Source organism: Hemicordylus capensis, chromosome 1 (genome assembly GCF_027244095.1).
Source record: "Hemicordylus capensis ecotype Gifberg chromosome 1, rHemCap1.1.pri, whole genome shotgun sequence".
In the NCBI taxonomy this organism is placed as follows: domain Eukaryota; kingdom Metazoa; phylum Chordata; class Lepidosauria; order Squamata; family Cordylidae; genus Hemicordylus; species Hemicordylus capensis.
This window is the reverse complement of record NC_069657.1, coordinates 102,064,707-102,081,907: the sequence shown is the minus strand read 5'-3', so window position 1 is coordinate 102,081,907 and position 17,201 is coordinate 102,064,707. Positions and strand designations below refer to the sequence as shown.

Below are 17,201 nucleotides of genomic sequence, written 5' to 3'. Positions count from 1 at the left end.
CTCCTCACCCACCTTCCTACTAAACTCAGGTATTTTGCCACGCTGCTCCTATGCAACCCTCACTGCTATTCATTCCTTTTTCCTCTATCCTTAGTTAGGTTTTGTTAGTTAATGCAACATTGAAATCACATGCAACCAACACATTTATTAGTTAGGAATATATGCTCTACACTACTCTAAGAAACATGATTGACCTGTTTGATTTACCTGATCAGCATTATTGCCTTAATAAAGCCTATTGAAACTTATTGTGTCTGTCTCTCCTCCTACTTGTGTGTCCAGATCATACATGGTTACCATATCAAAAAACCACATCAGTTTGTGCAAGAACAAGCATTATTCTCACTGCTAATTCCAGAGCATACATAGAGTATGAATCAGGCTTGGCTCACAACACCCCCGCCAGCAGCACCCGTACTGGCCGCTACTGGCAGTGCCACAACCTTGTAGAAAAACGCAAACTTGATTATTTACCAAAGAGGATTCTATTTCAGAGATCCTGCATTTTTTCCTTTGACTGCTGTTCTGGGCCTTGACCCCTGTAGAGCTTTAAGCATGTATCTGCTGCTTGATTCTTTATTGTTTCCTTGAATCCTGATCCCAGGTTGATTTTGACTATGCCCTGCCTCTGGCATTTCTTATCCTTGTTTGTTAGCCTGGAACTTGATCCCTACCTCTTTTAAATCAAGCACCAGATTCTGACCCAATGAGGCTAACCAACAACTCTACCCAGTTTCTGGAACCCAGTTGCCTGGTATCTGACCCTTTGCTGTGGGAGTGTTTCTGAAAACTTTGACAGGTTTGCACAGAAGTCTGACTTCCAACAGAACGTTCTCCAATTCCAGTCAGTTGATGCTTCTGACCTACCTGATGAGGATCAGTGGACCATCAACTCTATATGTAACAGACCACCTCCATGTCATAGATGGACCACCACCTGGTTAAGGTAGGTTTCATAGTCACAACTCACGCCTGCAAGGGTGGTGGACCTGTTAGTATGGTCCACCCAAGAAGGCTGCTGGATCAAACAGGATTCCAAAAAGCCTTGGAAAGTTTTAGTGTTGGTTCTGCCAGTGACTCTGTTGATGTCCTGGTGGGTACCTGGAATAGCGAGCTCACCAGGCAGCAGACACAACCATGTCCCTTCTGAACTGCTTTACAAATTGCCCCATGGTATACAGAAGAGCTGCGGGGGCTGAAGCAGCTAGGTAGGCTACTGAAACACAAGTGGAGAAAAACTCGGCTCGAATTTGGCAAGACACAACATAGAGCCCATTTGAAGGCTTACATGGTGGCAGTGCATGCAACCAAGAAGCAATTCTGGTCTGTGAGCATTGCAGGAAATTGTTGGAGGCAGCCTAATTGACATCATTAATGAAAGGCCACAGGAGGACAGAATGCCCCTTGTTTGAAGGAGGCAGCGGTTAAACCACTTCTTAAGAAGCCTACCTTGGATCCCTTGATGATGGATAGCTAAAGGCTTGTCTCCAATCTCCCTTGGTTGGGCAGGTTGATTGAGATTGGTGGCTAATCAGCTCCGAGTGGTTTTGGAGGAAACTAATTATCTAGGCCCATTTTAAACTGGCTTTAGAACTGGCTATGGGGTTGAGACAGCTTTGGTCGGCCTGATGGATGACCTCTATTGGGAATCGATGGAGGAGTGTGACTCTGCTGGTTCTTTTGGATCTCTCAGCAGCTTTCAATAACATCGACCATGGCATCCTTCTGGATAGCCTAGGAGAGCTGGGGATAGGAGGCACTGCTTTGCAGTGGTTCTGCTCCTATCCCTTGGGTAGATTCCAGATGGTGGCGCTTGGTAACAGTTTCTGTTCTAAACCAGAGCTATTATATGGGGTCCCCTCAGGGCTCCAAAAAGCTAGCCACCATTGCCTTTTAATATCTACATGAAACCTCTGGGTGAGGTCATCAAGGGATTTGGTGCTGGGTGCTATCAGTATGCTGATGACACTCAAATCTATTGCTCTTTATTATCATCATCATCAGGTAATGGCACTCATTCCCTAAATGCCTGCCTACAGGCAGTAATGCGCTGGATAAGGGATCATAAATTGAAGCTGAATCCAAGTAAGATGAAGGTGCTCATTGTGGGGGAGTGGAATTTGAGGAATGGGATAGATCTTCCTGTTTTGGGTGGGGTTACACTTTCCCAGAAGGAACAGGTACACAGTTTGGGAGTGCTCATAGATCCAGGCCACCTCACCCTGGTATCTCAGGTGAAGGCTATGGCTAGGAGTGCCTTTTATCAGCTTTGGCTGATTTGACAGCTGCATCCATTCCTTGAAGAGAACGATCTCAAAACAGTGGTGCATCAGTTGCTAACCTCCAGGCTTGAATGCAATGCGCACTACATAGGGCTACCATTGTATGTACTTCGAAAACTTCCACAAAATGCGGCAGCCAGACTGGTCTTTGGGGCAACCCAGAGAGATTGTATTATGCCTATACTTAAATAGCTGCACTGGCTGCCAATACGTTTCCAGGCAAAATACAAAGTGCTGGTTATTACCTTTAAAGCCCTGAAATGCTTAGGCCAGGGTTACCTTAGGGAATGCCTTCTTTTGTATGATCCCTACCACATGCTGAAGTCATCTGGAGAGGTCTGTCTCCAACTGCCACCAGTGCGTCTGGTGGCAACTCAGGACCAGGCTTTCTCTGTAGCCACTCCTGGGTTGTGGAATGCACTCCGCACAGAAATGTGTGGTTTAAATACATTATCAGCCTTTAAGAGAGCCCTTAAGACTTATCTGTTTGCTATGGCCTTCAAGGGTTTTTAAACTGTTTCAATTGTTAAGATTTTATGGTTTTTAAGTTTGATTTTTGAATGATTACATTTTGTTTTAATTTATAAACTGCCCACAGCCGCTGGATGGGGCAGTGTAGAAAAGAAAAAAAGGTGGAGGATAGGAAAAAACAAAGAACAAAGAAATAACTAACCAACCAACTCTCTGTGAATGTTGGATAAGGTGTGAGTTGTTGGGGGAGGGGGGCTGATGGGTTGCTATAAAGTAGGGGTGGAGAACCTTGGCCCTCCAGCCACAATAATTGTGGCTAGGGGTGGTGGGAGTTGTAGTTCAAAAACAGCTGGCGGGCCAAGGTTACCCACCCCTGCTATAAAGCATGAGGGAGAATGGCAGTTTTCTACTCTCAAGAAGCATTCATCCAGCTGTAGGGGCAGAACTAGGCGATTATAGACTGAAACAGCAGATAAGCCTGAGGATCAGATTCTTCCCCCATTCTGTGGAATGCAAAACCTTCTAAGGCTCCTCCTCTGATCTGACCTGTGTTTATCTTAATGAGCAACCACTTTCTTATGAAAGTGCAAAGGCACATGGCGGGAGAAGGGCAGGTTGCCAGTGCCCCCTCTTGCAACTAGACCTTTGCAAGGCTCTGGTGGAACTCCCAGTCTGAGCCTTGGAAGTGCACCTTCCCCTTTGCAAAAGATTTTGAGAGCATCCCCACTGTCCTTCTACAAAGGCACACCACAAGCTTGCCAATATGATCTGCTTAAAAAGGCTTTGCAACACTTGGATGGGAAGCTGACATGCCTAAGGAAACGCCCACATACTAGGAAGATGTGTCCATGCTGTGGAGAACCTAGTTCCACAGTGCAGGTGGGGGGTTAATTTTCTCTGATCTCTGCTTCCTCTGGAAATGCCCTGTGCCACCTGAAAATATATTCCCAAGAAGGTGCAGCCCCAAAGGACATGGGGGGGGGGGCAGTGCAGGTCTTTTTAGAGGGAGCAGATATCAGAGACAATCTCCCACCCTCTGTGTTTCGCACTGTGGTATCCTGGAAGCCTTTTGCAGCACTGCAACATGTTCTCAGCACAAAGCTGCTTTATTAGTTAAGATGTCAGCCACTATGTTTTTGGGTGTTTGTTTTAAACCTGCTTTCTTTTATTGTAACAGGAGAACCTCATTACTTGCAAGGTTCTGTTCCTCACCTACTACCGCGAGTAATGGAACCGCAAGTAACGAGGCATTATGGCTATGGGGAAAGGGGAGTTAGGATCCAGGTGGAGGAGAAACAAATTTAAAGCCCAGAACTTACTGTGGTGTGCTCCACAGGTTCCGCATGTGCTCAGGGATGCCCCTCAAAGGAAGAAATACCTCAAAAATTATGAAAAATCATGGGGGGGGGAGTCTGATTTTTAGAAGAAATGAGCCACAAAATGGCTCCTTGAGACAAAATGGAGAGCGGAAGTGACCTATGCGGTAACTTCTGGCCGTCTAGGAACCACAGATATGTAGGTTTCATATCTGCGGATACTAGAAACGGCTGTCTATTAGACACACTGCGGATACACGGAACCATGAATAGTGGTTCGCGAATAATGAGGTTCTTTATTTTCAGGAGGGTTGGGGGTTTTTTAGTTTAAAAAAGGAAACTGAAAATTCTGAGAGAGAAAATGACTCAGCAGAAATCAACATGACTAGAGGAAGGGTGCAATATCTATACTTACACTTGCACACTTTGCAGCACTGGCCTGTTACATGGACAGGAAGGCCATCAGGAGAGCAGTTCAATGGCGGACAGGCCATCCGTCGACATTCCACTACTCCACTCTATGCAATGTCAGAAAAATAAACTTAAAACTTTAATATGTACAAAGTAATTTTTATTTTGGATGAAGAATTATCTCTATGTGAAAATTCATTAACTAAATTATAGGAATATTTCCAAATACAACTCACCATTCTGCAACACCTACAAACTAAACTGACTACAAGCCATGTGAATCTCTATTATGTTTCCGATACAAATTACTTCCCTTATCCCACCTGCCAATGATCGCTAAGAAGGTTAGGCAAGAAAATTCATCTACCCATTTTGACAAGCATGTAAACAACATCTTCCACAGGATCTGTCAATCATCTCCAAAATATTAAAAAACAGTTTTCTACTTTCTTGAGCAAACAAAACCTCTCTTCTGATAGTTATCAAATCATTTCAACCAGGCAAGATTTCTATTTTAATTCAACTTTTATTCCTCTGCTGTTCAAAATGATAAATACCACAAACAGGCTATACGTGTTGCTGTCATGCAAGATGCAACTGAACATCCATGCATAATATTAAGATAATGCTTCTCTTTTTCACATACTACAGTGATACAATTCTAAACTGTACACAGGAAATGCCAAAATGTTTACCCCAAAATAGTTTCATTCCAGATACAAGCAGCAGTAAGATAATGTTTTATCCAAACCACAAATAGCATTTTTCTCCCCACCCCCCTTCATATGTACTACCATGCTAATAACTCTCACTTGGCATTATATGTACTCAAGATTCTGTACTGAATTATAACATCTTATCCAGATACATGTTAGAAATGTCTTACTTTACATGTGCAGTTCCGGCAGTGATCATCTTCTACCCATGAGTCTTTGTCTCGATAGATCACTCCATTTACTTGACAAGTCTTCTCACAGTGACAGTTTTCCAACTGACTAAGCCTCATTTCTGCATAATTTAGCTGTAAATGAAAGTAACTTGATTTAATTTCTAGAATTTATGCATATGGCTTTATACAAAACAAAGCAAAAGAATAGCTTCAGTGGAACTGGACTGTATCACACTGGCAAAAGCCACATCAAAATAGAAGAACTTTAAGCTGGTATAAATCGGCCAGATCCACAGAAGGCAATGAAGCACAAACAATTTATATCATTTTTATGTCATTGCAAATGTATATCATTGGTTCTTCTAGCCTAGTAAATCCAGTGGAAGTAACTCCATCTCTGAAAGAAAAAAAAACTCATGGCAATAGTCTGATCTTTTAACTTGAAAACAACACAACATATGCTGAAATATCTACAAAAATGTTTCAGAATTATTCATTAACATATTTATATATGACTACTTGTTCATTTAGACATACAACATGGATTTCCATCAGCTTCCAATTCTTCCCTGTCATTTCAGAAAATGGTAAAGTTGGGATCAAAAACAATGTTTCCATTTCAAATGCAATGGACAAATCCAAAGCATGAATCTCAGACTTGTATGCCAAATCAGACCTTCTTCTCCAGCCTACTTTGGAAGTTTCTTGTACTTCAGAAATTGATTTTCAACTTTGACATATAAATATATGTTACCTTAAACCGAGTCATATCATTGGTTTATCTAGTCCAGTTCTAAATGACAGTACCTCTCCAAAGTCAAATACATGTATTTGCCAGCCTTGCTTCCGGAAATAGAAGTAGAAATGCCAGGAGCTGAACTTGAGCTGGTCTTGTGGTAGCTGGTCTTGAGCTGGTCTTGTGGTAGCAAGCATGACTTGTCCCCATAGCTAAGCAGGGTCTGCCCTGGTTGCATATGAATGGGAGACTTGATGTGTGAGCACTGCAAGATATTCCCCTCAGGGGATGAAGCCGCTCTGGGAAGAGCAGAAGGTTTCAAGTTCCCTCCCTGGCTTCTCCAAGATAGGGCTGAGAGAGATTCCTGCCTTCGACCTTGGAGAAGCTGCTGCCAGTCTGTGAAGACAATACTGAGCTAGATAGACCAATAGTCTGACTCAGTATATGGCAGTTTCCTATGTTCCTATGTTCCTAACTTACTACATACAATGTGTGCACTCTGCTATTAAGAACACTAGTTCCATTCCCCTAACATCAGCCACATATCAGTGGGCTCTGTCAAACAGGGGCAAGCTTCTAAAGGACATCACACAAAGGGTGACGAGCACAGAGGTAGGAAGAGATGGACTACAGTATGAAGCTTAAAGGCTGCTGAGAAGTTGCACTTATACTAGGCCTCAGAGCCCACTTAAGCATCTGGTTAAGTGCTGCCTCAAGCACCCCAAGGAAAAAGCTGCTACTGAAGATTGCAGAGAAATCAGCTCTTCCTAATTTCCCTTGCTGCTTTACCCTGCCTTGGGGAGAAGAGCAAAAGGTTTGCTTTGCTGCGCTCCACTACAGTCTGCTGAAGAGGCAATTGCATTGATGAGAAGGAGAATGTGAGGCAGAGGGTGCATAAAAGACTCTATAGATAACCATACATTCCTATTTCAGATGGACATTATATACATGAATGTATACAGTATAGACACTGATCTGCTTCAAATGTGCAATGCAGCCCTCAGGAACAAAGGCTTCCACACCCATGTCAGTATCAAACATGCTGACGTTTGGAAATTGTTAGAAAGTGTTCATTTTCTAGAAAAACAAATAAAGAGTCATTAAGAATCAGATGTTGAACCTGAACTGGTTTGGCACAATATTAAACCTAAGAGCTTTGTACTGAAAATCGTTGAGTCACATATCAGCTCTGCTATGAATTCAGAGAGTGGACCTTAGTACCAAACTAGTCAATGGAAAGGGTGAGCAGGACCAGACCACACTACCTAGGGAAGGAGATATTTAACCCTGTTGTATGATGGTCCCTGCCTCCCGACCGCCCTGCTTACTAAGCTGCTATTAACCCTGGGAGGGAAGCTCCCATTGGTGCTCATTAAAACTTTCCTTCCAGGGTTAACGGGGTATTTTCATTCAGGACCAAAGCATGAGGGCCAGGGGTTAAGTCTCTTCCTGGGTCCCTATGTACTAAGGGCCCAAGTGCACAGAAAGGGAATATTTAAACCATCTCACCCATGTCTTGGTCTCAGTGAAAACGGATATTAGCTGTGGAAATGAAACTTTCATTCGCAGCAATAGGAGCTTCCTGATCACCTCAGCATCCACCCGTGGCTTCTGTTTAGGCCAAACACTAGATTTGCAATGTAATGTGTAGTTTGGCAAGCAGAAACAATCAGCTTCAGTTACCTATACATAATATGAGAATCCCAATACCAGCCCAATCCTATTATAAGGACTGCTTATATGCAATACTCTGAATGCCTAAAAAATAAACTATATAAAAGTAACATGTATGCTAGATAATGACCACAATCACTACACAAGTTATTAGCAACGTGACTGCTACTGCAACCACTATGATTAGTGGATGAAAAGCCTTGCCATCTGTTCCCTACTTCAAGGAACTGTTCCTTATTTGGAATTAAAACATAGTGTTCCTTTTCAAGTTAATAAGGAATGCAGTTCGTTCTTTTTTAGCCTACTTTCCTCCTTAAGGAAAGTAAGTTTATGAGATTTCCTGGCATTCTGTATGTGTGTCCGTATGTCTCCACCCCACCGCCTGCATCAACTTCTCAATACCTGGACCAATATGAACCAAATTGAGTACAGTTGTAGGGACACAGAGTCACCTCTCAATGGCATAGTTTGTGATGAGGTCATCCACCCCAGTTCAAGATGGTGGACAGGTGAATGCTAGAGGCACAAGTGGGCTAACTTGTGGACCGTTTAAGCGATTTGAACCAAATTTGGTACAGTCATAGTGAGTGACATTGGGGGGGGGGGCCTGAATGGCATAGTTTGTGATGATGTCATCCACCCCGATTCAAGATGGCAAACACATGAACATCTGAGATGCAAGTGGGCTAACTTGAGAACTGCCTAACCAATTTGAACCAAATTTGCTGCAGCTGTAGGAACACATAAGAACAGCTCAACGGAGTAGTTTGTAATGATGTCATCCACCCTGATTCAAGATGTAACAGAGTTCTCAATTTCACATGGTGGCGATATCATTAACTTAGTTTGGATGCTGCCCATGAATTCTATAAACTACTATTACTATGAATATTTTCACCACTTTTCAGCAACAGAAGTTTTCAAAGAGGTTTACACAGAACATATAAATATATTAAATAAATTTAATACATTATAGTATATTCTAATAAAGTACTAATAATGTCCTAAGACATGTAGCATGTTAATAAATTAAGGTCAATGTGTTCCTTATATTGGAACTCGTTAGGTAGCATGCCTGTATGAAAGATGTATTTTGTATGTATGTTGCAGTCTTCACATGACTACAAAGTTAGTCAGGCAAGAATCCAAGTAACTTACATAGCAGAAACAATTTTTCAAGGATATTGGCATTTTCACATCTGAACCCAAAAGGGTTATTATCAGGCTTAATGCAAGAAGAAGCTTATGTTCCTAAGCCTTGTATGCCTTATGGAGGGGGGTGGGATACACAGTTGACAACAGTAATTTGCAGTTCTTTCAAAATATCTAGACAGAAGTATAAATAAATAAAAGTATAAGTAACTAGACAAAAGTGGTTTCCACTTTGTTCACAAATGTTCCACTACATCCCTCAAGGTATCATGAGTACATTTTTTTTAGGTCCCATATCACTATTACATTTTATAGAAGGTTACCCCAAATACTTTTAGATTCAGAAAGAAAGACAGATTCAGAAAGAAACAGTCCTTTCATTTTTTGTTAAACTTACTGCTAATCGAATTTGTTAGGTTATTTTATGTTACAGTTATAGTATTTCTCTCCCATTTCTCTCCCTTTTAAAAAAAATTAAGTAACCACCTAATCCAGACTAGGACTGCAGTATGTGGCTAGAGGGATCTAACCCTTTGTAACCATGCCATTTACTGGGGTTGGGGGGAGAAGTAACCTGCCTAAAAAGCAAGAGGCTGTTGGTTTGAATTCCAATTGTGGGTGTGTTTCCCAGAATATGGGAAACTCCTATAGCAGGCAGCAGCAATCTAGGAAGCTACTGAAAGGCATCATCTCATACTACACGGGAGATGGCAATGGTAAGCCCCTCCTGTAGTCTACCAAGAAAACCACATGGCTCTGGTCAACACCAACTCGATGGCCCAACCAACCAACCAAAGTCCTCCTGCTGCTGTTAGCACAGAAACAAAATGGCGGCAAAAAACCACGTAGCTGATCTGAATGTACAGCCTTTTTTTTTTTTTAATGTATGGAGAAAGGACACAACATGATGCCATTGCTACTTCCCCAGGGCGTTGTGGGGCAACTGCCAGGGAGGGAAAGGGCAGCATTTTAAAGCATTGCTGCCCAGAGGGCAATTTCCAGTTAAAAGAGAGCCTGCTACTGTTTTTCAGGTAAGCCCCCACCACTATCAATTCAGTCTGATATGAAACTATTGTTGCCAGACAGTCCAATTTCAGGGTAGCCCAGAGAGCACCCATCTCTCTGTATTACGTTGGGAGGCTTCACAAAAGAAGGCAGTAGCTAGTGAGCAGATTCCATTTCAAAAGATGAATTAATCAAGAAAGAATCCTCCTTTCCATGGGAGATAACAGTGAAGCACTCTTCGAGAGACACTCAGGTGCATTTCCTAATCCATTTTGAATTCCTAATCCATTTTGAATTAACAATTTAGCTGGTGAGGAGTCGGGGAAATGAGTGCATCAAAACTGGAGTTGTGTAATCTATAAACCTGGAGGAAGGCCGCCTGTTATTCAGATAGTTCAGCAGCTCTATTCAACATGTCCAAAACATTTACAGAACAATACCCATGACTTTGTTGAACAAGCTACTATCAGAATGATTAAATTCGAGTGGCAATAATTTCTTTGTCTTTCATGAAATCTGACACCCTCTAGGTAAGCAGAATGGCTTGTAAACTGCCTTAGGACATGTTTCAGGGTATATCTACCTCTAGTCAAAGCACTTTGCCTAGAAATCTGCTTGGATCACTATCTTACGGACTCTCATACAAGCGAATAGTAGTCCTTTGCTCCTAACTTCTTTCCTGCTTCTCCGCTACTGGCAAAGAGGCCAACCAATGTGCAATGAATGCATCAACGGAAACAGGGAAGGATAGGTAAACTAATCCCTTGCCCTTCTAAGCCTCCTCACTGCCCTCCTCTCTTTCCAGCCTCCTTGCTTTCAAGCATTCTCCATGGCAAGCCTTAAGCCAGGCTCTATTCAAGCACCTTAGCAAAGCCGATCAATCTCTAATTAGGACTTCAAACTAAATTACCTCTAGCCACACACTTGCCTAGAACATTAGCTAAGATGTATTGCCTTGCCTAACTGAACCTTTGCATTCTGTACTCCCATGTACCCTTAATAAAACCTTTGAACTGTACTCCTGTTTCCTCGTACTTTCCAGTACACGAAAACGTGCTAAAATTGATACGGGAACCAAACTACTCTCTCTAGTCAAGCTAATTCCATTAGGTTCTTATATGAAATTATTTGCCATTAGATGTGGTGATGGCCACCAATTTGGACGGCTTTAAAGGGGGCTTAGACAAATTCATGGAGGACAGGTCTATCGATGGCTACTAGTCTGGTGGCTATAGGCCACTTCCAGCCTCAGAGGTGAAAAGCATATTTGGAGTGTCTAGCCAGCACTCTGGGGCAGTTCTAGTAACACTATACAATCTTGTATTGCATTGTATTGAACTGAATTGTGTTATTTTGTCAGGCAAATTTTTCATTGGGTTACGTCTGATGAAAGATTTACCAACAGAGCCTGCACTGTGTCAGGTCCAATCAATGGGCCCGGTGCTACCCCATATCCCTATTAAATAACCTTAGCATTAAAAAGGTGGGATTCCATTTTAGAAGGTGTGCCTTCTAGGTTAGTTTGAAGATTGGCATCTCTGTTCTAGAAATTAATCACTCATTATGTATTTAGCAATAAATATGAGTAATTTTAGATTCCACCTGCATTTCTCTGAGAAACTATCCATTGTGACGTTCACACTGGGCTACAAATGCAACAAAATACTGTATGTACTGCAAAATAAGGATGTGCAGAATGTTTAGACATTGAAATGTTTCAACTCAAAATGGGTCATTTCAAGTGTTTTGAGATCAAAACATAACACCCTTTAAATAAAGGGCCTGTTTCAAGCTTGGAGCAGAACAATCCCGTTTCGATCGAAATGTTTCAACGTTTCAAACGTCATTGTGGAGACCTCTTTGCTCTGTCCGATTGATTTTCTGGCATGGCTTCCGATTGGCTTGCGGTCTCCTTGCTTCTTGGTTGGCTTGTTATCATACAAATCAAGTGTTACTAGGGGCAACTATGCACCCACTGGCTGGGGGGGCACTTTTAGAGGGGATTTAAAGAGACTGGGAGGCAGAGAGAGTTCTTCTAGTGCCTCTCTCTCTTGAAGAAGAAGAGCATACATCAGGAGAGTGATTGGGAAGCCAACTATTGGGAAGCCCTTCCCAGCACAGGATACTGTTGGATGCACCTGCACACTCCAATTGTCCACACAATCAGCCTTGAATACAATAGGTGATTCACATACCTTCCTAATCAGGAAGGACGATCAGATACAATGCATTCCGGAAAAACCTTTCTGGATTTCCCAATTCAGCAGAGCATGACAACAGCAAAGTGACCTGAAGGCACATTTTGGGATATAAGTATCCCTAACCCCATGACTCAGTGTACTTCCCCGTGGATAACACCCGGGACTCCCACTGTGAAATATCTCAGTGTTTCCTTGTGCCTCTCACTCAGGACCCCATCAGACTGCAACAAGAACTCCAGCAGATCTGCAAAAGGACCAACCTGGGTGATGGCATGAAGAACAGAGCAACCCCAATAGCTATGGCAGGTGGACAGTAGATTGCCCAAGTTGGTAGTGATTTCGAGTTCTTTTCAGGGTGAAAGAGAGCAGAGGATTTAGTCCCAAGTTTAGAATACGAGGGGGAACAAAGATTGCTTGCTGGGGTCCTTGGAGTCTCCAGTGAAAGGTACAGGAGAGCATATTGGGTCATAGGAACATAGGAAACTGCCATATACTGAGTCAGACCATTGGTCTATCTAGCTCAGTATTGTCTTCCCAGACTGGAAGCGGCTTCTCCAAGGTTGCAGGCTAACACAAGACCAGCTCGCCTCTCATGGAAGTAGGGATACTTATATCCCAAATCATGCCTTGGGGGCACATTCCTACTGTCCTACTTTGCTAATCAGTAGTGTCAAGCTGGGCCTGCATGGAATACATTGTTGTTGATTGATCTTTCCTGGGTGGATTTGCCTTTTGCAAGTAAGGCTGTTTGTGATGAAAATTAGGGTATGCAGGTGCGCAAAAGGGTATCCGTGCCAGGACAGGCTCTCCAGTAATCCTATCAATTTCAGTAAGCTATACCTCTAGGTCTTCGTCACTGACTCGTCTCCTTTGTGATGGGGAGGACATTATTTCCTTGCCTTATCGACTTTTATTCCTGCTTGGCATAATCGGCTCGTTAGCCTGTCAATATCTCCTGGATATTGTAGAGTCAATGGGAGTGAGATGGTTCACTCTAAGTTTAGAGTGGCCTTGGAAGTCAGTTAACTCACTATAGTTAACTGTAAAATCAACTTAGCTAGGACCCCCCACATAGGGAGGAGGCATGCATCTTGATCCCTGTTCCAATTTGGTTGTTTAACCATATCTAGGGTTGATTCGCCCATTGCCAACAATTGACATGTCCCCATGTGTACTATAAACTGAGAGCTCACATTGCAGTACAGCTCCTGAGCATATCCAAAGTGAAATCTCCAAGCCTGGAGATACAACTGCAAACAGGGAGGCTCCTGGGAGCCAGGCAAAATAAGGGTAGCTGGTAACAACTCTGCGAGTGCAGCTTCTTCAGGCCATTGGGAACAATGAGGAAACTCTATGGTTGAAACACTCAAAACGTTTTGAGTTGTTTAATCAAAACAGCCGGTTTGACTGCTGTATTGTTGAAATGTTTCGGCCACTTTGCATTTCGTTTCGAGCTTGAAATCGACTGCAAAATCTGTTTCGTGCACATCCCTAGTGCAAAGGACAACAAAACAGCATCACTGGGAATAACAAACAAGCAGCACAGAGTACTCCAATTCAAGAGATTCATGTAACCATCACAATGTTAATTATGTATTATCTAGCCTAAAAAAATCCCAGCATATATAATTAACAGCAGCAACAAATCATTCAGTACGCTGCTTAACTGGCATCTACTAAAGTCACCAGCATGTTTCAGAATAATTTTCACTTTCTTGAAAAATGAACTGAAACTTAACATTTCTTTTTCTCCAAGTCATTATGTAAAAGCATGCTGGATGATAAAGCTGTATGTAGGAAAATAAAGGAATCAATACCCTCCCCAAAAAAGCAAAAGAAAGGGAGAGAATAACAGCATTAAATCCCAGGACATATCCTGGAGAATTGAGAATCTGCTACATGCTACAGCTGTTGTGCAAAATAGGGGGAGAGGAAGAAAGGGTGCTTTTAGGGAACTCCTTTCTTTAAAAGCCCTATTGATATTATTGAGAAATATTTAATCATGTGCTTAACTCTACTGTTGAAGTCAACAAGATTTAAGAGTACTTAACGCTAGCTGGATCACACCACAAGTATATAATTTTCTGGTTTGTACAGTAAAAATGCAAATTATTCAGACAGTGGCTAGGAAGCCCTTGTTCTGCAGATAATTTGGACAATAATAGTCAGCCTGAAGTGTTGAAAGGTTGAAATGTTTCTGATTTTGATTATGGGTTTTAGGTTTTGCACATTTTAGCTTTTAATAGGGTCTGGCGGGGTTTGGGGTGAGAAAGAGAGCAGTAGTGATCTCTTTCCAACTCTCTTTTCCACAGCTACAAGTCCCTGGCCATCTGCCGATGCTTTAATCCAGTCACCATGTAATCTCTATTACTCCCTCATGCCATGCAATTCTAATTCTAATTAGTTTATTGTGTATGTGTGCAAGCATGCATACAATGATCAGCAGATTAACAGATTTTGGTGTAAAACTTCCCTCTTCATTCCTCAGGAGAATTCACACACATACAGTTGTTTTTAATGTTATTTAAAGGGGAATTAACACCCTGCACCAAAAGCTTACATATGTCAAAACACTTCACCCTCAGACGCACAAAGCTGTGAAATACCTGGTGAGAAAAATAGAGTTTTCGACACCTTTCCCCATCAAAAGCAGAAAGATTTGTGACTGTCATGAGGGAGTATTTTTCAAGCTGATACATTTCTTTTTGTTTAGGCCATCCTTTCCCCTTTCTAAATACTGGATCCCATAAGCTTCACCCACCTGGTTGTCTATTAAGTCTGAGTCCAGAAACATTCCACTTAATTGAGTTATACTGAAGCAGTTTCCGAAGGGGGTGACTCCATTAGTGCCCGCCCCCCCCATGTCTGCCAATACCTCCATCTCCCCTTTGGGTGCTCTGGTTATGCATCCATAATGATCATAATAGTTCCAGCTCTTTCAAAAATAGAGATATGATAGCAGAAGGACTCCTTCTGGAGGCTATGATGTATTTGCTTTTGTATTGTTTTCTCTTTGTTAACAAAGCACAGCTTTGCACGTGGATAGTGTTGAAATTATTTATTCTGAATATTCCCTATTAGCTTTCCTTGGCCAGACCTTAGCTATGAGGCTCAGGTTCATGTTCAGTTGCTGGCCCACTGCTTAGAAAATGAAGCGCACACTCAAAGAATAAGAGTTCAGAATGTATTAAAGATCTCACCAGTCCAAGTAGTCTTTGATTTATGTCCAGCAACACAGGAAAGTAATATCGGTATTGGGTGATCAAACCCTGAACTGGAAACCCAATGTAAATCGCATGACCTGATGTAATAAAAGAATGTAATGACAGCTCCTAAAGACAACCTCCTACCCCATGCAGAGTTTTATAGTCTTTTTCCTCAAAGGGCTCAGGTGGATGTCTCAATGTACTTGTTGTTTTGTGAAAATATTACAAACTGGAAACTACCACCCATCTGATTTTCAAATGTATTTTGGGTTTTGATTACTTCTGTCATGCCACCTAAAATATACCTGGGTCTTGGCTTCTTTTCTCACAGCTACACATCTTGCAGAACGCACAAGATTAAAATAGCTAATCCTGTACAAGCAAGCTTTTACACAGACTTTATGAACAGATATTTAACCGAGTATCTTGACATGGATTCTGAGTAGAAGTATAGAATCTGCCTATGTGATTAGAAATATGCAAGCCCCTTTCTTCTTCTTCGTCAATAGTTCAGTTTGACTGAGGAGGTGTGGTAACATGATATAATGTGTGAATTGATGCACAGATTCATTCCCACTGAATGAGAGTATTTTAGAGTTGGAAGGAACCTTGAAGAGCTTCTAGTTCAACCTGTAGCTAAAAGTGTCTATAGCATTCCTGATAGATGGCCGTCCAGTGTGAATTTGAACACCTCGAGAGCCCATCAATGCACAAGATAGACCATTCTACTGCCAAACAGCTCTTACAGTTAGAAAATTCCTCCTGAAGACTAGACTCAAGCTACTTCCTTGTACTTCCAACCCATTGGTTCTATTCATGCCTCAGAAACAAGAGAGTACAAATCCACTCCTTTTTACAGACCTTCAAATATTTGAAGACTGCTGTCATATCTCCCTTTACTCTCCTCTTCTCCACACTAAACATATCCAACTCCATCAACCATTCCTCACTGAAACTCAAGAGTTCTTGAAAGTTACTTCCAGTTTACACTATCATACAATTATCATATAATTGTGGGTATAAATAGGAACATAGGAAGCTGCCTTCTGCTGAGTCAGGCCCTGGTCCATCTAGCTCAGTACAGTCTACACGGATGGCAGCGGCTTCTCCAAGGTTACAGGCAGTAGTCTCTCTGAGGTCTATTTTGGAGATGTCAGAGAGGAAACTTGGACCCTTCTGCATGCAACCATGCAGATGCTCTTCCCAGAGCAGCCCCATCCCCTAAGGGGAATATCTTACAGTGCTCACACATGTAGCCTCCCATTCCTGTGCAACCAGGGCAAATGCTGCTGAGCAAAGGGGACAAGTCATGCTTGCTTCCAGAAGACCATGCAGTCTACTGACGGGAAAGCTGGCAATAATTTACTTTCCAACTCTTTTATTTCTGGTGGATAAGCACACTTTCACTGCACATCAAACTAAATGTGTGAAACATTATTGGTGTTGGTCCAGCAGTAACCAATCAGGGTGGGCAAAAATCCACTGGAAGCTGGTATTATTGTTCTTTTTGGCACCCCTCTCCACCATTATGTAACAACATGGTCCATAAAAATTGAAGAAGTATAATCTTCATCATATTGTTCACATTCAGTAGCCCAACTCAGACACTACATGGTACATTTGTACAGGTGTCTGCACACAGATATATTATTTTGTGTGAATAACTTTACATGTGTGTTTTAAAAGTGAATCTGGGACAGGACCTCTCAAATGCAGGGCACAGATAAGAAATGTATGTGTTCAGCTGTACATGTGCTGAACATAATATGTGAATAACTGTAAATGTTTACAGATCTGTATGTGCATACATCATTAAGGGACTACATGTGTGTTGAACATAATGAACATAGCTCATTTA

At 42.0% G+C, this 17,201-nt stretch overlaps 1 protein-coding gene across 7 annotated transcripts in view; it reads right to left on the bottom strand.

Annotated features, from left to right (window-relative positions):
• Positions 1 to 17,201, bottom strand: part of NELL1 (neural EGFL like 1) — a 768,366-nt gene that overhangs the window by 522,939 nt on the left and 228,226 nt on the right. For all 7 annotated transcript variants that reach the window (XM_053266636.1, XM_053266637.1, XM_053266634.1 and 4 more), the window contains exons 8-9: positions 5,367 to 5,501; positions 4,485 to 4,587 (exon numbers count right to left, since the gene is read on the bottom strand). In XM_053266636.1, the coding sequence (XP_053122611.1) occupies positions 4,485 to 4,587; positions 5,367 to 5,501 (238 nt within the window). The remainder of the gene's footprint in view (positions 1 to 4,484; positions 4,588 to 5,366; positions 5,502 to 17,201) is intronic.